The 15,760-nt window shown below is 47.7% G+C and overlaps 1 protein-coding gene across 1 annotated transcript in view; it reads right to left on the bottom strand.

The window, feature by feature from the left end:
* The window catches only part of LOC115191832 (vascular endothelial growth factor C-like), a 56,834-nt gene extending 42,046 nt beyond the window's left edge, over positions 1 to 14,788 (bottom strand). The window contains exon 1 of the mRNA XM_029749779.1: positions 13,983 to 14,788. Coding sequence (XP_029605639.1) covers positions 13,983 to 14,117 — 135 coding nt within the window. The 5' untranslated portion in view covers positions 14,118 to 14,788. The remainder of the gene's footprint in view (positions 1 to 13,982) is intronic.
* Positions 14,789 to 15,760: the final 972 nt, after the last annotated feature.

The raw sequence follows: 15,760 nt of genomic DNA on the forward strand, positions 1-15,760 counted from the left end.
GCTCCTAGAAAGCAGCAGCTCTAGCCTTTAGCTCATTGCAGATGCTGCCTGTAATCCATGGCTTCTGGTTGGGGTATGTATGTACGGACACTGTGGGGACTACATCATCGATGCACTTATTGATGAAGCCAATGACAGATGTGGTGTACTCCGCAATGCCATTGGAGGAATCCCGGAACATATTCCAGTCTGTGCTAGCAAAATAGTCCTGTAGCTTATCATCTGCTTCATCTGACCACTTTTTTATTGATCTAGTCACTGCTGCTTCCTGCTTTAATTTTTGCTTATAAGCAGGAATCGGGAGGATGGAATTATGGTCAGATTTGCTAAATGGAGGGCAAGGGAGAGCTTTGTATGCGTCTCTGTGTGTGGAGTATAGGTGGTCCAGAGTTATTTTCCCTCTGGTTGCACATTTAACATGCTGATAGAAATTTGGTAAAACTGATTTAAGTTTCCCTGCATTAAAGTCCCCGGCTACAAGGACCGCCGCTTCTGCGTGAGCATTTTCTTGTTTGCTTATGGCGGACTACAGCTCATTCAATGCTATCTTAGTGCCAGCCTCTGACTGTGGTGTTATGTAAACAGCTACAAGGAATATAGATGAAAACTCTCTCGGTAGGTAATGTGGTCTGCAGCTTATCATGAGAAACTGTACCTCAGGCGAGCAATAGCTCAAGACTTCCTTAGATATTGTGCACCAGCTGTTGTTTACAAAAATACATAGACCGCCGCCCCTTGTCTTACCAGACGCCGCTGTTCTATCCTGCCGGTACAGTGTATAACCAGCCAGCTGTATGTTAATATTGTCGTCGTTCAGCCACGACTCCATGAAGCATAAGATGTTACAGTTTTTAATGTCCCGTTGGTAGTTTAATCTTCCCAATAACTCATCCGTTTTACTGTCCAAAGAGTGCATGTTTGCAAGCAGAACTGGGGGGAGTGGGGGTTTATTCGATCGCCTCCGACTCATCAGAAGGCAGCCCGCCCTCCGGCCTCTCTTTCTCCGCCTCCTCTTCACGCAGATCACTGGGGTCGGGGCCTGTTCCCGAGGGAGATATCCTCCGTCAGAGTCGTGAAAGAGTAAAAGGATTCTGCTAGTCTGTGCTGAGTAATCGTAGTCCTGATGTCTAGAAGTTATTTTCGGTCATAAGAGACGGTAGCGGCAGCATTATGTACATTATGTACAAAAATAGTAAAAAAATAAGTTACAAACAATGCAGATAAATATACAAAAAAACACAATCGGTTGAATTCAAGGACCATGACAATGTCTAGCACACATTTCTGACTACAGAGAGTTGGATCTGATTATCTAATCACCACAGAAAAACAAACTGGGCACCTTTCACATTCTCTTTAATCTGCTTTCATTTTTCTAGTCAGAAAATACCTGTTGTGGAGAGCCAGGATCAGCATAACAATGAGAAACAGGTTAAATGTTAACACCTGAAGGGCTCAGGAGCACCGCTTTATACAATGTCTGCTACCAACAAGTACCCTGAACTGAGCCTATCCATGATGCATTCTAACCTCATTGACCCCCATTCAATCTCCCCACTGCAGAAAATGGGAGTTGGGAGTTTTGTATATCCTTTATGAGTCTAATCCAACTCTTTACTCTTCAGTCTGAAGATGTTAGGTATACCTAGGACCGTCAAGCGTTCAGCCTGCTGCACTGACCCTACGGATGCTCCAGTCTACAGCGCCTGGTTCAATTGTGCTTAGGAGCATTTTTTAAATCTCTAAATGTTTAAGCTAGTGATATATATTTGTCATTATTGTAAAGATCTGTGTTTGCTTCATTTACTATAATTGATTTCCTATTTTGCCATGTCTAATGAATAATTAAGAGTCTATTGACACACCCCTGCATCAATCTAAGTAACATAATAAAGAAATCCCCATCAAAATCTGTCTGTTTAAGCTACAGGCTCAATTCACTGAATGTATAAAAATTAAGAACACCTGCTGTTTCCATGACATAGACTGACCAGTTGAATCCCTTATTGATGTCACTTGTTAAATCCACTTCAAATCAGTGTAGATGTAGGGGAGGAGACAGCTTAAAGAATTATTATTTTTTGCCTTGAGACATGGATTGTGTATGTCTGCCATTCAGAGGGTGAATGGGCAAGACAAAAGATTTAAGTGCCTTTGAACGGGGTATGGTAGTAGGTGCCAGGCGTACCGGTTTGTGTTAAGAACTGCAACGCTGCTGTGTTTTTCACTCTCAACTGTTTCCCGTGTGTATCAAGAATGGTCCACCACCCAAAGGACATCCAGCCAACTTGACACAACTGTGGGAAGCATTGGAGTCAACATGGGCCAGCATCCCTACGGAAAGCTTTAGACATCTTGTAGTCCATGCCACTCAATATTAGGAAGGTGTTCTTAATGTTTTGTACACTCAGTATATATATATTTAATATTTATTTTACCTTTATTTAACTGGGCAAGTATAGCTTCTATTGCTGTGTTACTTTCTCCATTTTCCTTGTGCGTTTTCTTACTTTTTAATTCGTACCTGTATTATTTCCTTAACGTTATTTTCTCTCACCTTGATATTGAATTGCTGTGAAGTAGCTTGCAAGTAAGCATTTCACTGTACCGTTTACACCTGCTGTCTCCTGTGCACGTGACAAATAAACGCTGAAACGTTGTAATGACACGCGGTGTAGTACACCGTGCTGGTATACCGTGCTAAAAGGTCCATATTTATACTGATTCTTCCATGCCCGTGCTTGTTGTTTTTGTGTTCTGAGAGATTTTGCGTTTATTAGTTAAAGCATTCATCCAAATAGGTTGTGAAAAGAACGGAAAGGTCCTTGGCAGTTCAGTTCCTCCATTATTATGGGATGTTCTGTTCTTTGTCAAACACAGTACAGGAAACGTGGGGAAAGAGGCAGATTAGTTCATTACTGTTTGCACTGATAGGATTAAACCTGTATGCAGTGACAGACCTTGTCAGTAACCCCATGAAAGCATGACAGATGTTCTATGTTAGGAAGAAATGAGACTTGCATAACATCACTGCTAGCTGGTGCTAACATCAAACAGCAAACACAAAGCAATTTGCTGGGTTTTCTTGCACCAATTAGGCACAATATTTTTAGGGGGCACTTTAAGAGAAAATGCGTTCAGGCTTCATTAAATCATGAAATACTTGTTGCATCATCTTAACAATAGGAATTAAGCATTGTTTGGTCACACTACACCCTAAGCACCTGGCACTGCGGCTACCGTTCATTTTCAGCTCACATGAGCTGAACTAAAGGGTCTCCACTGCAGATAAATGTGTTTTGAAAACGTCCGAAACTTCTTCTGAGGACTGTAAACTCATTTGGCCTCTTCTTGACCGCACTGTTTCCAGGAAGTTGGTCAGGCGAGGGCAAGAAAGTGTCAGAGAGGCACCATTAGTTGTCCTGAAGGACCATGGGAATACATTCTTCTCTCTGTTCTCAGCTTTACATTAACCAGACAGAGTTAGCACATAGCCATGCATTTGACAGTGATGTTGATCCTAGCTTACGGTATGTCAGCTCTAGTTTTGTTATGAGCTACCACCTGCTGGCTGCTGTGTGAGGGAGCTGGATGGTTCAGTAGCAGACAGACAGACAGTACTGGTAGTCAAAGGCCTCCCACTCTGCTACTGTCACAGACATATGGACACACTGAGGATTCAACTGAGGATCACTGACTGCTTGTTGTTCATACGGTTCACCATACGTCCTGGGTTTATGAGGGGGTCCTTAGTAGCACTTTAGTAGCACAGACTGAATGAGGCAGAAAGAGAGAGAGAGAAGAGAGAGGCGGAAAGATGGAATGAGGAGCAACAGAGAGAGAGAGAGAGAGAGAGAGAGAGAGAAAGATACAGAGAGAGAGTGAAAGACACAGAGAGAGAGAGATACAGAGAGAGAGAGAGATACAGAGATAGAGATACAGAGAGAGGCGCACAGATGGAATGAGGAACAACTGAGAGAGAGAGAGAGAGAGAGAGAGAGAGAGAGAGAGAGAGAGAGATAATAACGTTTTCGTGTGGGAGAGAGATGGAGAGAGTGAGAGCATTGTACTCCTGGGTGGGTACAGGCATGTATACATTAAGGCGTCTAAGCATTAACTCAATTGTTAAAGCAACATCAACATCATCTAAATAAAAATGCCTTGTATATATGTGTTTATATGTTTGTCCTCTTATTGTAATCCAGTGCTTGGGACTCCCATATATTCCACTGAACCTTTGACAATGTTTTTTTCTCCTTCATTTGGCAGGCACTCAAATACTTGCCATTGTAGACATTTCAAAACCACATTGAAATGGCTAGTTTGTCCATAAAAGTGACAGCTCTCGTGTAATCCTGACTGTAATTGCAACAGTGTCCTAACTCAAAGGACAGCTGAACTTTGACCCTCTCTCCCTTTACCTAAGCCACATCCAAACCCTACAACCGTATCCGACTCATCTAGCTCCTATTTGATACTCTGACCCGGTGTTCTTTCTTGGTGAAAAGGGATAAAGTGCTGAAAAGAGGTGTGATATCCAGTCGTAAGACTAGGAGTTAGGACAGGTGGGTTGTGTAACAGATATAACCTAGAGATAAAGTAGAGCTGAGGAAAACAGCTGTGAGGTAATCTCTTCCACCTGGGATCTAACTGTTGGGCTTACTTCACACACTACACTGACTGTCAAGGAGAAGACAGGAAACAGCCTTTAACCCCTACTCCCTACCTAGTCTCTTCACACACTACACTGACTGTCATGGAGAAGACAGGAAACAGCCTTTAACCCCTACTCCCTACCAAGTCTCTTCACACACTACACTGACTGTCATGGAGAAGACAGGAAACAGCCTTTAACCCCTACTCCCTACCTAGTCTCTGCACACACTACACTGACTGTCATGGAGAAGACAGGAAACAGCATTTAACCCCTACTCCCTACCTAGTCTCTTCACACACTACACTGACTGTCATGGAGAAGACAGGAAACAGCCTTTAACCCCTACTCCCTACCTAGTCTCTTCACACACTACACTGACTGTCATGGAGAAGACAGGAAACACTCCTTAACCCCTAGTCCCAACCTAGTCTCCTGAGTGTATCTGGGAGGACTGGCTAGTGGTATTTTGTAGTTCAGTTGGTAGAGCATGGTGTTTGTAACGCCAAGGTAGTGGGTTTGATTCCCCGGACCACCCAAACGTGAAATGTATGCACACATGACTGTACGTTGCTTTGGATAAAATTGTCTGCTACATGCCATATTATAGGTGTAAGAAATATGGTGAAAATCACATCTACCCTACTAGAAGATGAGGTGGAGCTACAACCATATTGATTACACTTATAGCCCCTTCTGCCACATCTACATGAAGTGTTCTAGGGGGTAAAGGTTGGGCTAGGGGTTGTCTCTATACAGGGGGTACTGACCTAGGGGGTAAAGGTTGGGCTAGGGGTTGTCTCTATACAGGGGGTACTGGCCTAGGGGGTAAAGGTTGGGCTAGGAGCTAGGGGTTGTCTCTATACAGGGGGTACTGACCTAGGGGGTAAAGGTTGGGCTAGGGGTTGTCTCTATACAGGGGGTACTGACCTAGGGGGTAAAGGTTGGGCTAGGGGTTGTCTCTATACAGGGGGTACTGACCTAGGGGGTAGAGGTTGGGCTAGGGGTTGTCTCTATACAGGGGGTACTGACCTAGGGGGTAAAGGTTGGGCTAGGGGTTGTCTCTATACAGGGGGTACTGACCTAGGGGGTAAAGGTTGGGCTAGGGGTTGTCTCTATACAGGGGGTACTGACCTAGGGGGTAAAGGTTGGGCTAGGGGTTGTCTCTATACAGGGGGTACTGACCTAGGGGGTAAAGGTTGGGCAAGGGGTTGTCTCTATACAGGGGGTACTGACCTAGGGGGTAAAGGTTGGGCTAGGGGTTGTCTCTATACAGGGGGTACTGGCCTAGGGGGTAAAGGTTGGGCTAGGGGTTGTCTCTATACAGGGGGTACTGGCCTAGGGGGTAAAGGTTGGGCTAGGAGCTAGGGGTTGTCTCTATACAGGGGGTACTAGCCTAGGGGGTAAAGGTTGGGCTAGGGGTTGTCTCTATACAGGGGGTACTGGCCTAGGGGGTAAAGGTTGGGCTAGGGGTTGTCTCTATACAGGGGGTACTGACCTAGGGGGTAAAGGTTGGGCTAGGGGTTGTCTCTATACAGGGGGTACTGACCTAGGGGGTAAAGGTTGGGCTAGGAGCTAGGGGTTGTCTCTATACAGGGGGTACTGACCTAGGGGGTAAAGGTTGGGCTAGGGGTTGTCTCTATACAGGGGGTACTGGCCTAGGGGGTAAAGGTTGGGCTAGGAGCTAGGGGTTGTCTCTATACAGGGGGTACTGGCCTAGGGGGTAAAGGTTGGGCTAGGGGTTGTCTCTATACAGGGGGTACTGACCTAGGGGGTAAAGGTTGGGCTAGGGGTTGTCTCTATACAGGGGGTACTGACCTAGGGGGTAAAGGTTGGGCTAGGAGCTAGGGGTTGTCTCTATACAGGGGGTACTGGCCTAGGGGGTAAAGGTTGGGCTAGGGGTTGTCTCTATACAGTGGGTACTGACCTAGGGGGTAAAGGTTGGGCTAGGGGTTGTCTCTATACAGGGGGTACTGGCCTAGGGGGTAAAGGTTGGGCTAGGAGCTAGGGGTTGTCTCTATACAGGGGGTACTGACCTAGGGGGTAAAGGTTGGGCTAGGGGTTGTCTCTATACAGGGGGTACTAGCCTAGGGGGTAAAGGTTGGGCTAGGGGTTGTCTCTATACAGGGGGTAATGGCCTAGGGGGTAAAGGTTGGGCTAGGGGTTGTCTCTATACAGGGGGTACTGACCTAGGGGGTAAAGGTTGGGCTAGGGGTTGTCTCTATACAGGGGGTACTGGCCTAGGGGGTAAAGGTTGGGCTAGGGGTTGTCTCTATACAGGGGGTACTGACCTAGGGGGTAAAGGTTGGGCTAGGGGTTGTCTCTATACAGGGGGTACTGGCCTAGGGGGTAAAGGTTGGGCTAGGAGCTAGGGGTTGTCTCTATACAGGGGGTACTGGCCTAGGGGGTAAAGGTTGGGCTAGGGGTTGTCTCTATACAGGGGGTACTGGCCTAGGGGGTAAAGGTTGGGCTAGGGGTTGTCTCTATACAGGGGTACTGGCCTAGGGGGTAAAGGTTGGGCTAGGGGTTGTCTCTATACAGGGGTACTGGCCTAGGGGGTAAAGGTTGGGCTAGGGGTTGTCTCTATACAGGGGGTACTGGCCTAGGGGGTAAAGGTTGGGCTAGGGGTTGTCTCTATACAGGGGGTACTGGCCTAGGGGGTAAAGGTTGGGCTAGGGGTTGTCTCTATACAGGGGGTACTGACCTAGGGGGTAAAGGTTGGGCTAGGGGTTGTCTCTATACAGGGGGTACTGACCTAGGGGGTAAAGGTTGGGCTAGGGGTTGTCTCTATACAGGGGGTACTGGCCTAGGGGGTAAAGGTTGGGCTAGGGGTTGTCTCTATACAGGGGGTACTGACCTAGGGGGTAAAGGTTGGGCTAGGGGTTGTCTCTATACAGGGGGGTACTGGCCTAGGGGGTAAAGGTTGGGCTAGGGGTTGTCTCTATACAGGGGGTACTGGCCTAGGGGGTAAAGGTTGGGCTAGGGGTTGTCTCTATACAGGGGGTACTGGCCTAGGGGGTAAAGGTTGGGCTAGGGGTTGTCTCTATACAGGGGGTACTGACCTAGGGGGTAAAGGTTGGGCTAGGGGTTGTCTCTATACAGGGGGTACTGACCTAGGGGGTAAAGGTTGGGCTAGGGGTTGTCTCTATACAGGGGGGTACTGGCCTAGGGGGTAAAGGTTGGGCTAGGGGTTGTCTCTATACAGGGGGTACTGGCCTAGGGGGTAAAGGTTGGGCTAGGGGTTGTCTCTATACAGGGGGTACTAGCCTAGGGGGTAAAGGTTGGGCTAGGGGTTGTCTCTATACAGGGGGTACTGACCTAGGGGGTAAAGGTTGGGCTAGGGGTTGTCTCTATACAGGGGTACTGACCTAGGGGGTAAAGGTTGGGCTAGGGGTTGTCTCTATACAGGGGGTACTGACCTAGGGGGTAAAGGTTGGGCTAGGGGTTGTCTCTATACAGGGGGTACTGACCTAGGGGGTAAAGGTTGGGCTAGGGGTTGTCTCTATACAGGGGGTACTGGCCTAGGGGGTAAAGGTTGGGCTAGGAGCTAGGGGTTGTCTCTATACAGGGGGTACTGGCCTAGGGGGTAAAGGTTGGGCTAGGAGCTAGGGGTTGTCTCTATACAAGGGGTACTGACCTAGGGGGTAAAGGTTGGGCTAGGGGTTGTCTCTATACAGGGGTACTGACCTAGGGGGTAAAGGTTGGGCTAGGGGTTGTCTCTATACAGGGGGTACTGACCTAGGGGGTAAAGGTTGGGCTAGGGGTTGTCTCTATACAGGGGGTACTGACCTAGGGGGTAAAGGTTGGGCTAGGGGTTGTCTCTATACAGGGGGTACTGGCCTAGGGGGTAAAGGTTGGGCTAGGAGCTAGGGGTTGTCTCTATACAGGGGGTACTGGCCTAGGGGGTAAAGGTTGGGCTAGGGGTTGTCTCTATACAGGGGGTACTGACCTAGGGGGTAAAGGTTGGGCTAGGGGTTGTCTCTATACAGGGGGTACTGGCCTAGGGGGTAAAGGTTGGTCTAGGGGTTGTCTCTATACAGGGGGTACTGACCTAGGGGGTAAAGGTTGGGCTAGGGGTTGTCTCTATACAGGGGTACTGACCTAGGGGGTAAAGGTTGGGCTAGGGGTTGTCTCTATACAGGGGGTACTGACCTAGGGGGTAAAGGTTGGGCTAGGGGTTGTCTCTATACAGGGGGTACTGACCTAGGGGGTAAAGGTTGGGCTAGGGGTTGTCTCTATACATGGGGTAATGGCCTAGGGGGTAAAGGTTGGGCTAGGAGCTAGGGGTTGTCTCTATACAGGGGGTACTGGCCTAGGGGGTAAAGGTTGGGCTAGGGGTTGTCTCTATACAGGGGGTACTGACCTAGGGGGTAAAGGTTGGGCTAGGGGTTGTCTCTATACAGGGGGTACTGACCTAGGGGGTAAAGGTTGGGCTAGGGGTTGTCTCTATACAGGGGGTACTGGCCTAGGGGGTAAAGGTTGGGCTAGGGGTTGTCTCTATGCAGGGGGTACTGGCCTAGGGGGTAAAGGTTGGGCTAGGAGCTAGGGGTTGTCTCTATACAGGGGGTACTGGCCTAGGGGGTAAAGGTTGGGCTAGGGGTTGTCTCTATACAGGGGGTACTAGCCTAGGGGGTAAAGGTTGGGCTAGGAGCTAGGGGTTGTCTCTATACAGGGGGTACTGACCTAGGGGGTAAAGGTTTGGCTAGGGGTTGTCTCTATACAGGGGGTACTGGCCTAGGGGTTAAAGGTTGGGCTAGGGGTTGTCTCTATACAGGGGGTACTGGCCTAGGGGGTAAAGGTTGGGCTAGGGGTTGTCTCTATACAGGGGGTACTGACCTAGGGGGTAAAGGTTGGGCTAGGGGTTGTCTCTATACAGGGGGTACTGACCTAGGGGGTAAAGGTTGGGCTAGGGGTTGTCTCTATACAGGGGGTACTAGCCTAGGGGGTAAAGGTTGGGCTAGGAGCTAGGGGTTGTCTCTATACAGGGTGTACTGGCCTAGGGGGGTAAAGGTTGGGCTAGGGGTTGTCTCTATACAGGGGTACTGACCTAGGGGGTAAAGGTTGGGCTAGGGGTTGTCTCTATACAGGGGGTACTGACCTAGGGGGTAAAGGTTGGGCTAGGGGTTGTCTCTATACAGGGGTACTGGCCTAGGGGGTAAAGGTTGGGCTAGGGGTTGTCTCTATACAGGGGGTACTGACCTAGGGGGTAAAGGTTGGGCTAGGGGTTGTCTCTATACAGGGGGTACTGACCTAGGGGGTAAAGGTTGGGCTAGGGGTTGTCTCTATACAGGGGGTACTGGCCTAGGGGGTAAAGGTTGGGCTAGGAGCTAGGGGTTGTCTCTATACAGGGGGTACTAGCCTAGGGGGTAAAGGTTGGGCTAGGAGCTAGGGGTTGTCTCTATACAGGGGGTACTGGCCTAGGGGGTAAAGGTTGGGCTAGGGGTTGTCTCTATACAGGGGGTACTGACCTAGGGGGTAAAGGTTGGGCTAGGAGCTAGGGGTTGTCTCTATACAGGGGGGTACTGACCTAGGGGGTAAAGGTTGGGCTAGGGGTTGTCTCTATACAGGGGGTACTGACCTAGGGGGTAAAGGTTGGGCTAGGGGTTGTCTCTATACAGGGGGGTACTGGCCTAGGGGGTAAAGGTTGGGCTAGGAGCTAGGGGTTGTCTCTATACAGGGGGTACTGGCCTAGGGGTAAAGGTTGGGCTAGGGGTTGTCTCTATACAGGGGGTACTGGCCTAGGGGGTAAAGGTTGGGCTAGGGGTTGTCTCTATACAGGGGGTACTGGCCTAGGGGGTAAAGGTTGGGCTAGGAGCTAGGGGTTGTCTCTATACAGGGTGTACTGGCCTAGGGGGTAAAGGTTGGGCTAGGAGCTAGGGGTTGTCTCTATACAGGGGGTACTAGCCTAGGGGGTAAAGGTTGGGCTAGGAGCTAGGGGTTGTCTCTATACAGGGGGTACTGGCCTAGGGGGTAAAGGTTGGGCTAGGGGTTGTCTCTATACAGGGGGGTACTGACCTAGGGGGTAAAGGTTGGGCTAGGAGCTAGGGGTTGTCTCTATACAGGGGGTACTGACCTAGGGGGTAAAGGTTGGGCTAGGGGTTGTCTCTATACAGGGGGTACTGACCTAGGGGGTAAAGGTTGGGCTAGGGGTTGTCTCTATACAGGGGGTACTGGCCTAGGGGGTAAAGGTTGGGCTAGGAGCTAGGGGTTGTCTCTATACAGGGGGTACTGGCCTAGGGGTAAAGGTTGGGCTAGGGGTTGTCTCTATACAGGGGGTACTAGCCTAGGGGGTAAAGGTTGGGCTAGGGGTTGTCTCTATACAGGGGGTACTGGCCTAGGGGGTAAAGGTTGGGCTAGGAGCTAGGGGTTGTCTCTATACAGGGTGTACTGGCCTAGGGGGTAAAGGTTGGGCTAGGAGCTAGGGGCTGTCTCTATACAGGGGGTACTAGCCTAGGGGGTAAAGGTTGGGCTAGGAGCTAGGGGTTGTCTCTATACAGGGGGTACTAGCCTAGGGGGTAAAGGTTGGGCTAGGAGCTAGGGGCTGTCTCTATACAGGGGCCCTATCTTACAATGTCCAGAGGGATTCCCCTTAACAACACAGTGCGAAGCTGCTAAGTCCAGGTCAGGTCCAATGTCTTAGGGAGCAGTAGGTAATGGACCCTATCCCACAGCCACTCTCTAACACTCCAGGTCTGTGCGCTTTATCGCCTCAGGAGGTTTTCACCCTGCATTCTTCACCAACTGTAACACAAACACCCAGGCCTCCTGCACTTACACTACCAAAAGCCCCCCTTACAGAGGTGTGTGTGTGTGTGTGTGTGTGTGTGTGTGTGTGTGTGTGTGTGTGTGTGTGTGTGTGTGTGTGTGGTGTGTGTGTGTGTGTGTGTGTGTGTGTGTGTGATAAAGCAAACAGTCACAAAGCAATCAACGTTTCAACTTGAAGGAGCTCCAGACCAATTATCCAGACCAGACTATTGAGACAGACCCACCGGCATGCACAAAGGTCTACGCTCCGGTTGGGTTGAGGTCAGATCCAAACCTCAAGGTGACCACAAATTACAGCCGCCCCTCTTATCCCTAACAGCACCCCCTTCTCCCATTCACCCCCCCATGGACGTACCCCTTCTCAATCCTCTCAACCCAGCCCCGTTCTACTCTCTAGCCCCATTAGAACAGCCATTCATCCTCAGTACTCTTTCGAAGTGGATGTCTCACTTCGACACGTGTGGGTGTGTTTGTAGGTGTGTGTGTGTGTGTGTGAACCCAACACTGAGTGATGCAGCCAGATGACCTCTAGTTGTAGGTGAGTTATAGTGTAGTTACAGCACTGAATAAGCAGACACACTGAACCTGCACAGGATGTGTTCTTACTATAACATCACACATGGTCTGGGTTCCAGTGCAGTTATTGGACAAATATTCACCTCTGTATCCTAACCATAGTCATCGTAGGATAAATACCTCCCACTTGCATTTAGAAAAAAGTAAGGTTGAACATGTTGTCCTTGAATTCCGATGAAATTTATCTTAATTACTTTTAATTGAGTAACGACTCCAGGGAGTTAACATAACTGTGATTACATACACCCAAACACACACACACACACACACCCAAACACACACACACACACATTCAGACCAATCACACCAGTCCCTATGGGAGGTGTTTAATGTTTTCATTAGATTTTCGAAATGTATGGCATATGAGGTCCTTTAGTTACACAGTGAATTTCATAAGCCAGAATGATACTACTTTAATATCAGAGGTAGGTACTGGAAGTGAAACTATGCAGACAGGAAATCTTGTTTTTTCAGGTCATACAGACGTATTACTGTAAATAACCTTTATGAGCCAATGAGAGTACATAACAAGATCATTACTGAAACACACACACACACACACACACACACACACACACGCACAGAGAGAGAGAAAGGAGAAGAGAGTTTAAGAATGAGAACCTGTGTTTTCAGTGCATCATTACAGCTGCAGGCTCATTTGAGACACTAAAAGTCAATAGTAGCAATGTTAATCCCACCAATTAAGTGTCATATTATATGATCAAATAGCCACGTGTTTAAGATTATCCCTGTCTCCTTATCTCCTACTGCTACTGAGGAACACACACACACACACACTGAGGAACACACACACAGACACACACTGAGGGACACACACCGAGGCACACACACTGAGGAACACACACACAGACACACACTGAGGGACACACACCGAGGCACACACATACACACACACACTGAGGAACACACACCGAGGCACACACACTGAGGCACACACACACACACACTGAGGCGCACACACACACTGAGGCACACACTGAGGAACACACACACACACTGAGGATCATACGCACTGAGGAACACACACTGAGGCACACACACACACACTGAGGAACACACACACACACTGAGCCACACACACACACACACACACACACACTGAGGAACACACACACACACTGAGCCACACACACACTGAGCCACACACACTGAGGAACACACACACACACTGAGGCACACACACACACTGAGGCACACACACACACACACTGAGGAACACACACACACACACTGAGGAACACACAAACACACTGAGCCACACACACACACACACACACTGAGGCACACACACACACACACACACACACTGAGGCACACACACACGCACACACTGAGGCACACACACACACACACACACACACACACACACACACACACACACACACACACACACTGAGGCACCCACAGGTTTTGACACAGTGACACCTGCTAATTTGAAAGTGCTCTTTAATCTCCTTTGCATCCTTTCACTGTGAGGAATTCTCACTGCTCTCTCGCTCCCTCTCATCCATGACAGCCTACTCCCCCCTCCCCTCCCCCTCAGCTGTGAGAGGGAAAAATACTGTAGATAAATATTATCCCGTCTATGATTTCATTACTTGAAAAGGTATATGCTTAGTAAATCAAATGCCATGTATTCCGAGCCTTTTCCCCATTAAAAGTTCAGATGAAATGACCTCCCGTTGATGTGACCCCTTGTTTCAGTGACGTCTATATCCACTACATACTGTACGGTAGTGAATGTTCAGTAACTTACATCATCACCAACTTATTATGACTTGCATTATGGCTTGACTTATAATGTCAAATATTATGACTTGTATACCCTCCACTCCATCCCACATTCCCCAATATAATGTTGAAATGTGTTTGAATATCAATTGAATAATTTACAATACATAATAGTAATGCATAAAGTAATGTAAATAGCATACGTTAATTAGCAAAATTGTATCCAAATACGTACCGGTGCATCCCCTTGATCCTGATCATAATCATAATCATAATAGTCATGACTGAATTCATGACTCGATTCACTGGCTAGATTTGCGTAGAGAATCGCTGAATTGGCAAGGAGAACAGATATTCCAAATAAGTGCATTTTAGAAGTCTTTATCCGCAGCAAAAGAACGTACTCCTTATTTATTGACCTCTTTTTGTCAAGCGCTCTTTCTCGAGTTCTTTTTCCTCAAAAGAAAATTAATAGCGCATCAGATATCCGAATTTTGAGACCACTGTCATAAAAAATGATGGTGCGGTGGTGACAGGTAAATAAGGCCGTTATTTTCTCCGTGAAACGGAAGCTGCTGGAGACAAGTCTTTTCTGTGAGAGCTTGCTGCGTCAAACTTCTGTGTCAGCGGCGGCATCCATCCAGCGAGCAGATGAGAGTTTGGGGAGCATGAACGTCCTCTGAGCAGAGAATGGCATGTTTAATGCAATTTCACGGTGTCACTAGATTTTCCTCCTCCCCCTGCATGCGTTTTTTCTTTCCAGCAGCTCAGTCTGTATCTCCACCGAATAGCTGCAATTTACTACTAGAAATATGAGTTGGGACACGCGCACCTTCTCTTGGAGACGAATCCCTTGTGGACGTGCAGAGTGAAATGTCCTTGCTGTATTTCAATGGTTGTACACTGACTGTACTGCATATTTATATAGCAGAACTATGCTAAAAAATCGCCATGAGTCAACACTTTTACCAATTATCAAACCCTAAGGATACGATTAATTTCCCTGTATTGCCATCATTACAAACTTTTGCAAGGTGCATTCTGTGGCCGCTACTAATGATTTACAGATTTTATTTAACCCATAACAAACCATTTCATAATGCAAGTGGGGTTTTATTATCTCAAGCCTGACATATTAAGTATATAATACATTACTTTACTACAATATTCTCATATGGTTTGATTTACGAGTTATTTATGTAATCCACGCCACGGGACACTACCATATGTCTTAAGCTTTATATTTCATTTAACCAGATTTGTGTGGGTTCGGTGTGGTAATTTAGAACAAAATAATTTACAGAAACGCTGCCCAACATGAGTATAGCATCAGAGAGAGAACTTTTATGTGTAATATTTACTGTTCACTTATATTGTTTTTTTTCTTCACTTTTGTTTAGAAATTTCACTTGCTTTCACATATGTTTACCATGCCATATGTTTACCATGCCAATAAAGCCACTTGAAATGCAATTGAATAGAGAGAGAGAGAGAGATCAGCGCAGTTTGGAGTGCTCTGCTCTGCAGGGTCTCTACTCAAATTCATTGAGGGCTCTTATAATAGTTTGGGATACAAGCCACACTGAAGGATTTCCTACCCCCTTCACAGTCTTGTAAGTGGCCCCTCTTCACTTAGCTAGAGAACCACAAATAGTTTTAATGGATTTGTTAAACACACACTGTTATACTGTATTGTATTATGCTAGCCGCTTAGTTAGAATTTGTTCCATCTACATCAATTGAGGGTGATATATTATAAGGTTTATGGGATGTCAACCTATATAATACAAGTTAATCACGCTTGTTGCGGTGGCGTCTTTTTATGTGCGCTGTGTTTTCATGTTCGCTGTGTTTTATGTTGCTGTTTTGGTGTGTGATCACCAAGGATAAGGATTTGCTAAACGTCTGATTTGTTGTGGCTGATGTTAGCTAGGTGGCTAACCCTAACGTTCGCTATGCTAGGGGTTAGGGGTTAAAGTTGGGGTTAGGGGAAGAGCTAGCTAACATGTTAAG

Source organism: Salmo trutta, chromosome 4 (genome assembly GCF_901001165.1).
Source record: "Salmo trutta chromosome 4, fSalTru1.1, whole genome shotgun sequence".
Taxonomy (NCBI): domain Eukaryota; kingdom Metazoa; phylum Chordata; class Actinopteri; order Salmoniformes; family Salmonidae; genus Salmo; species Salmo trutta.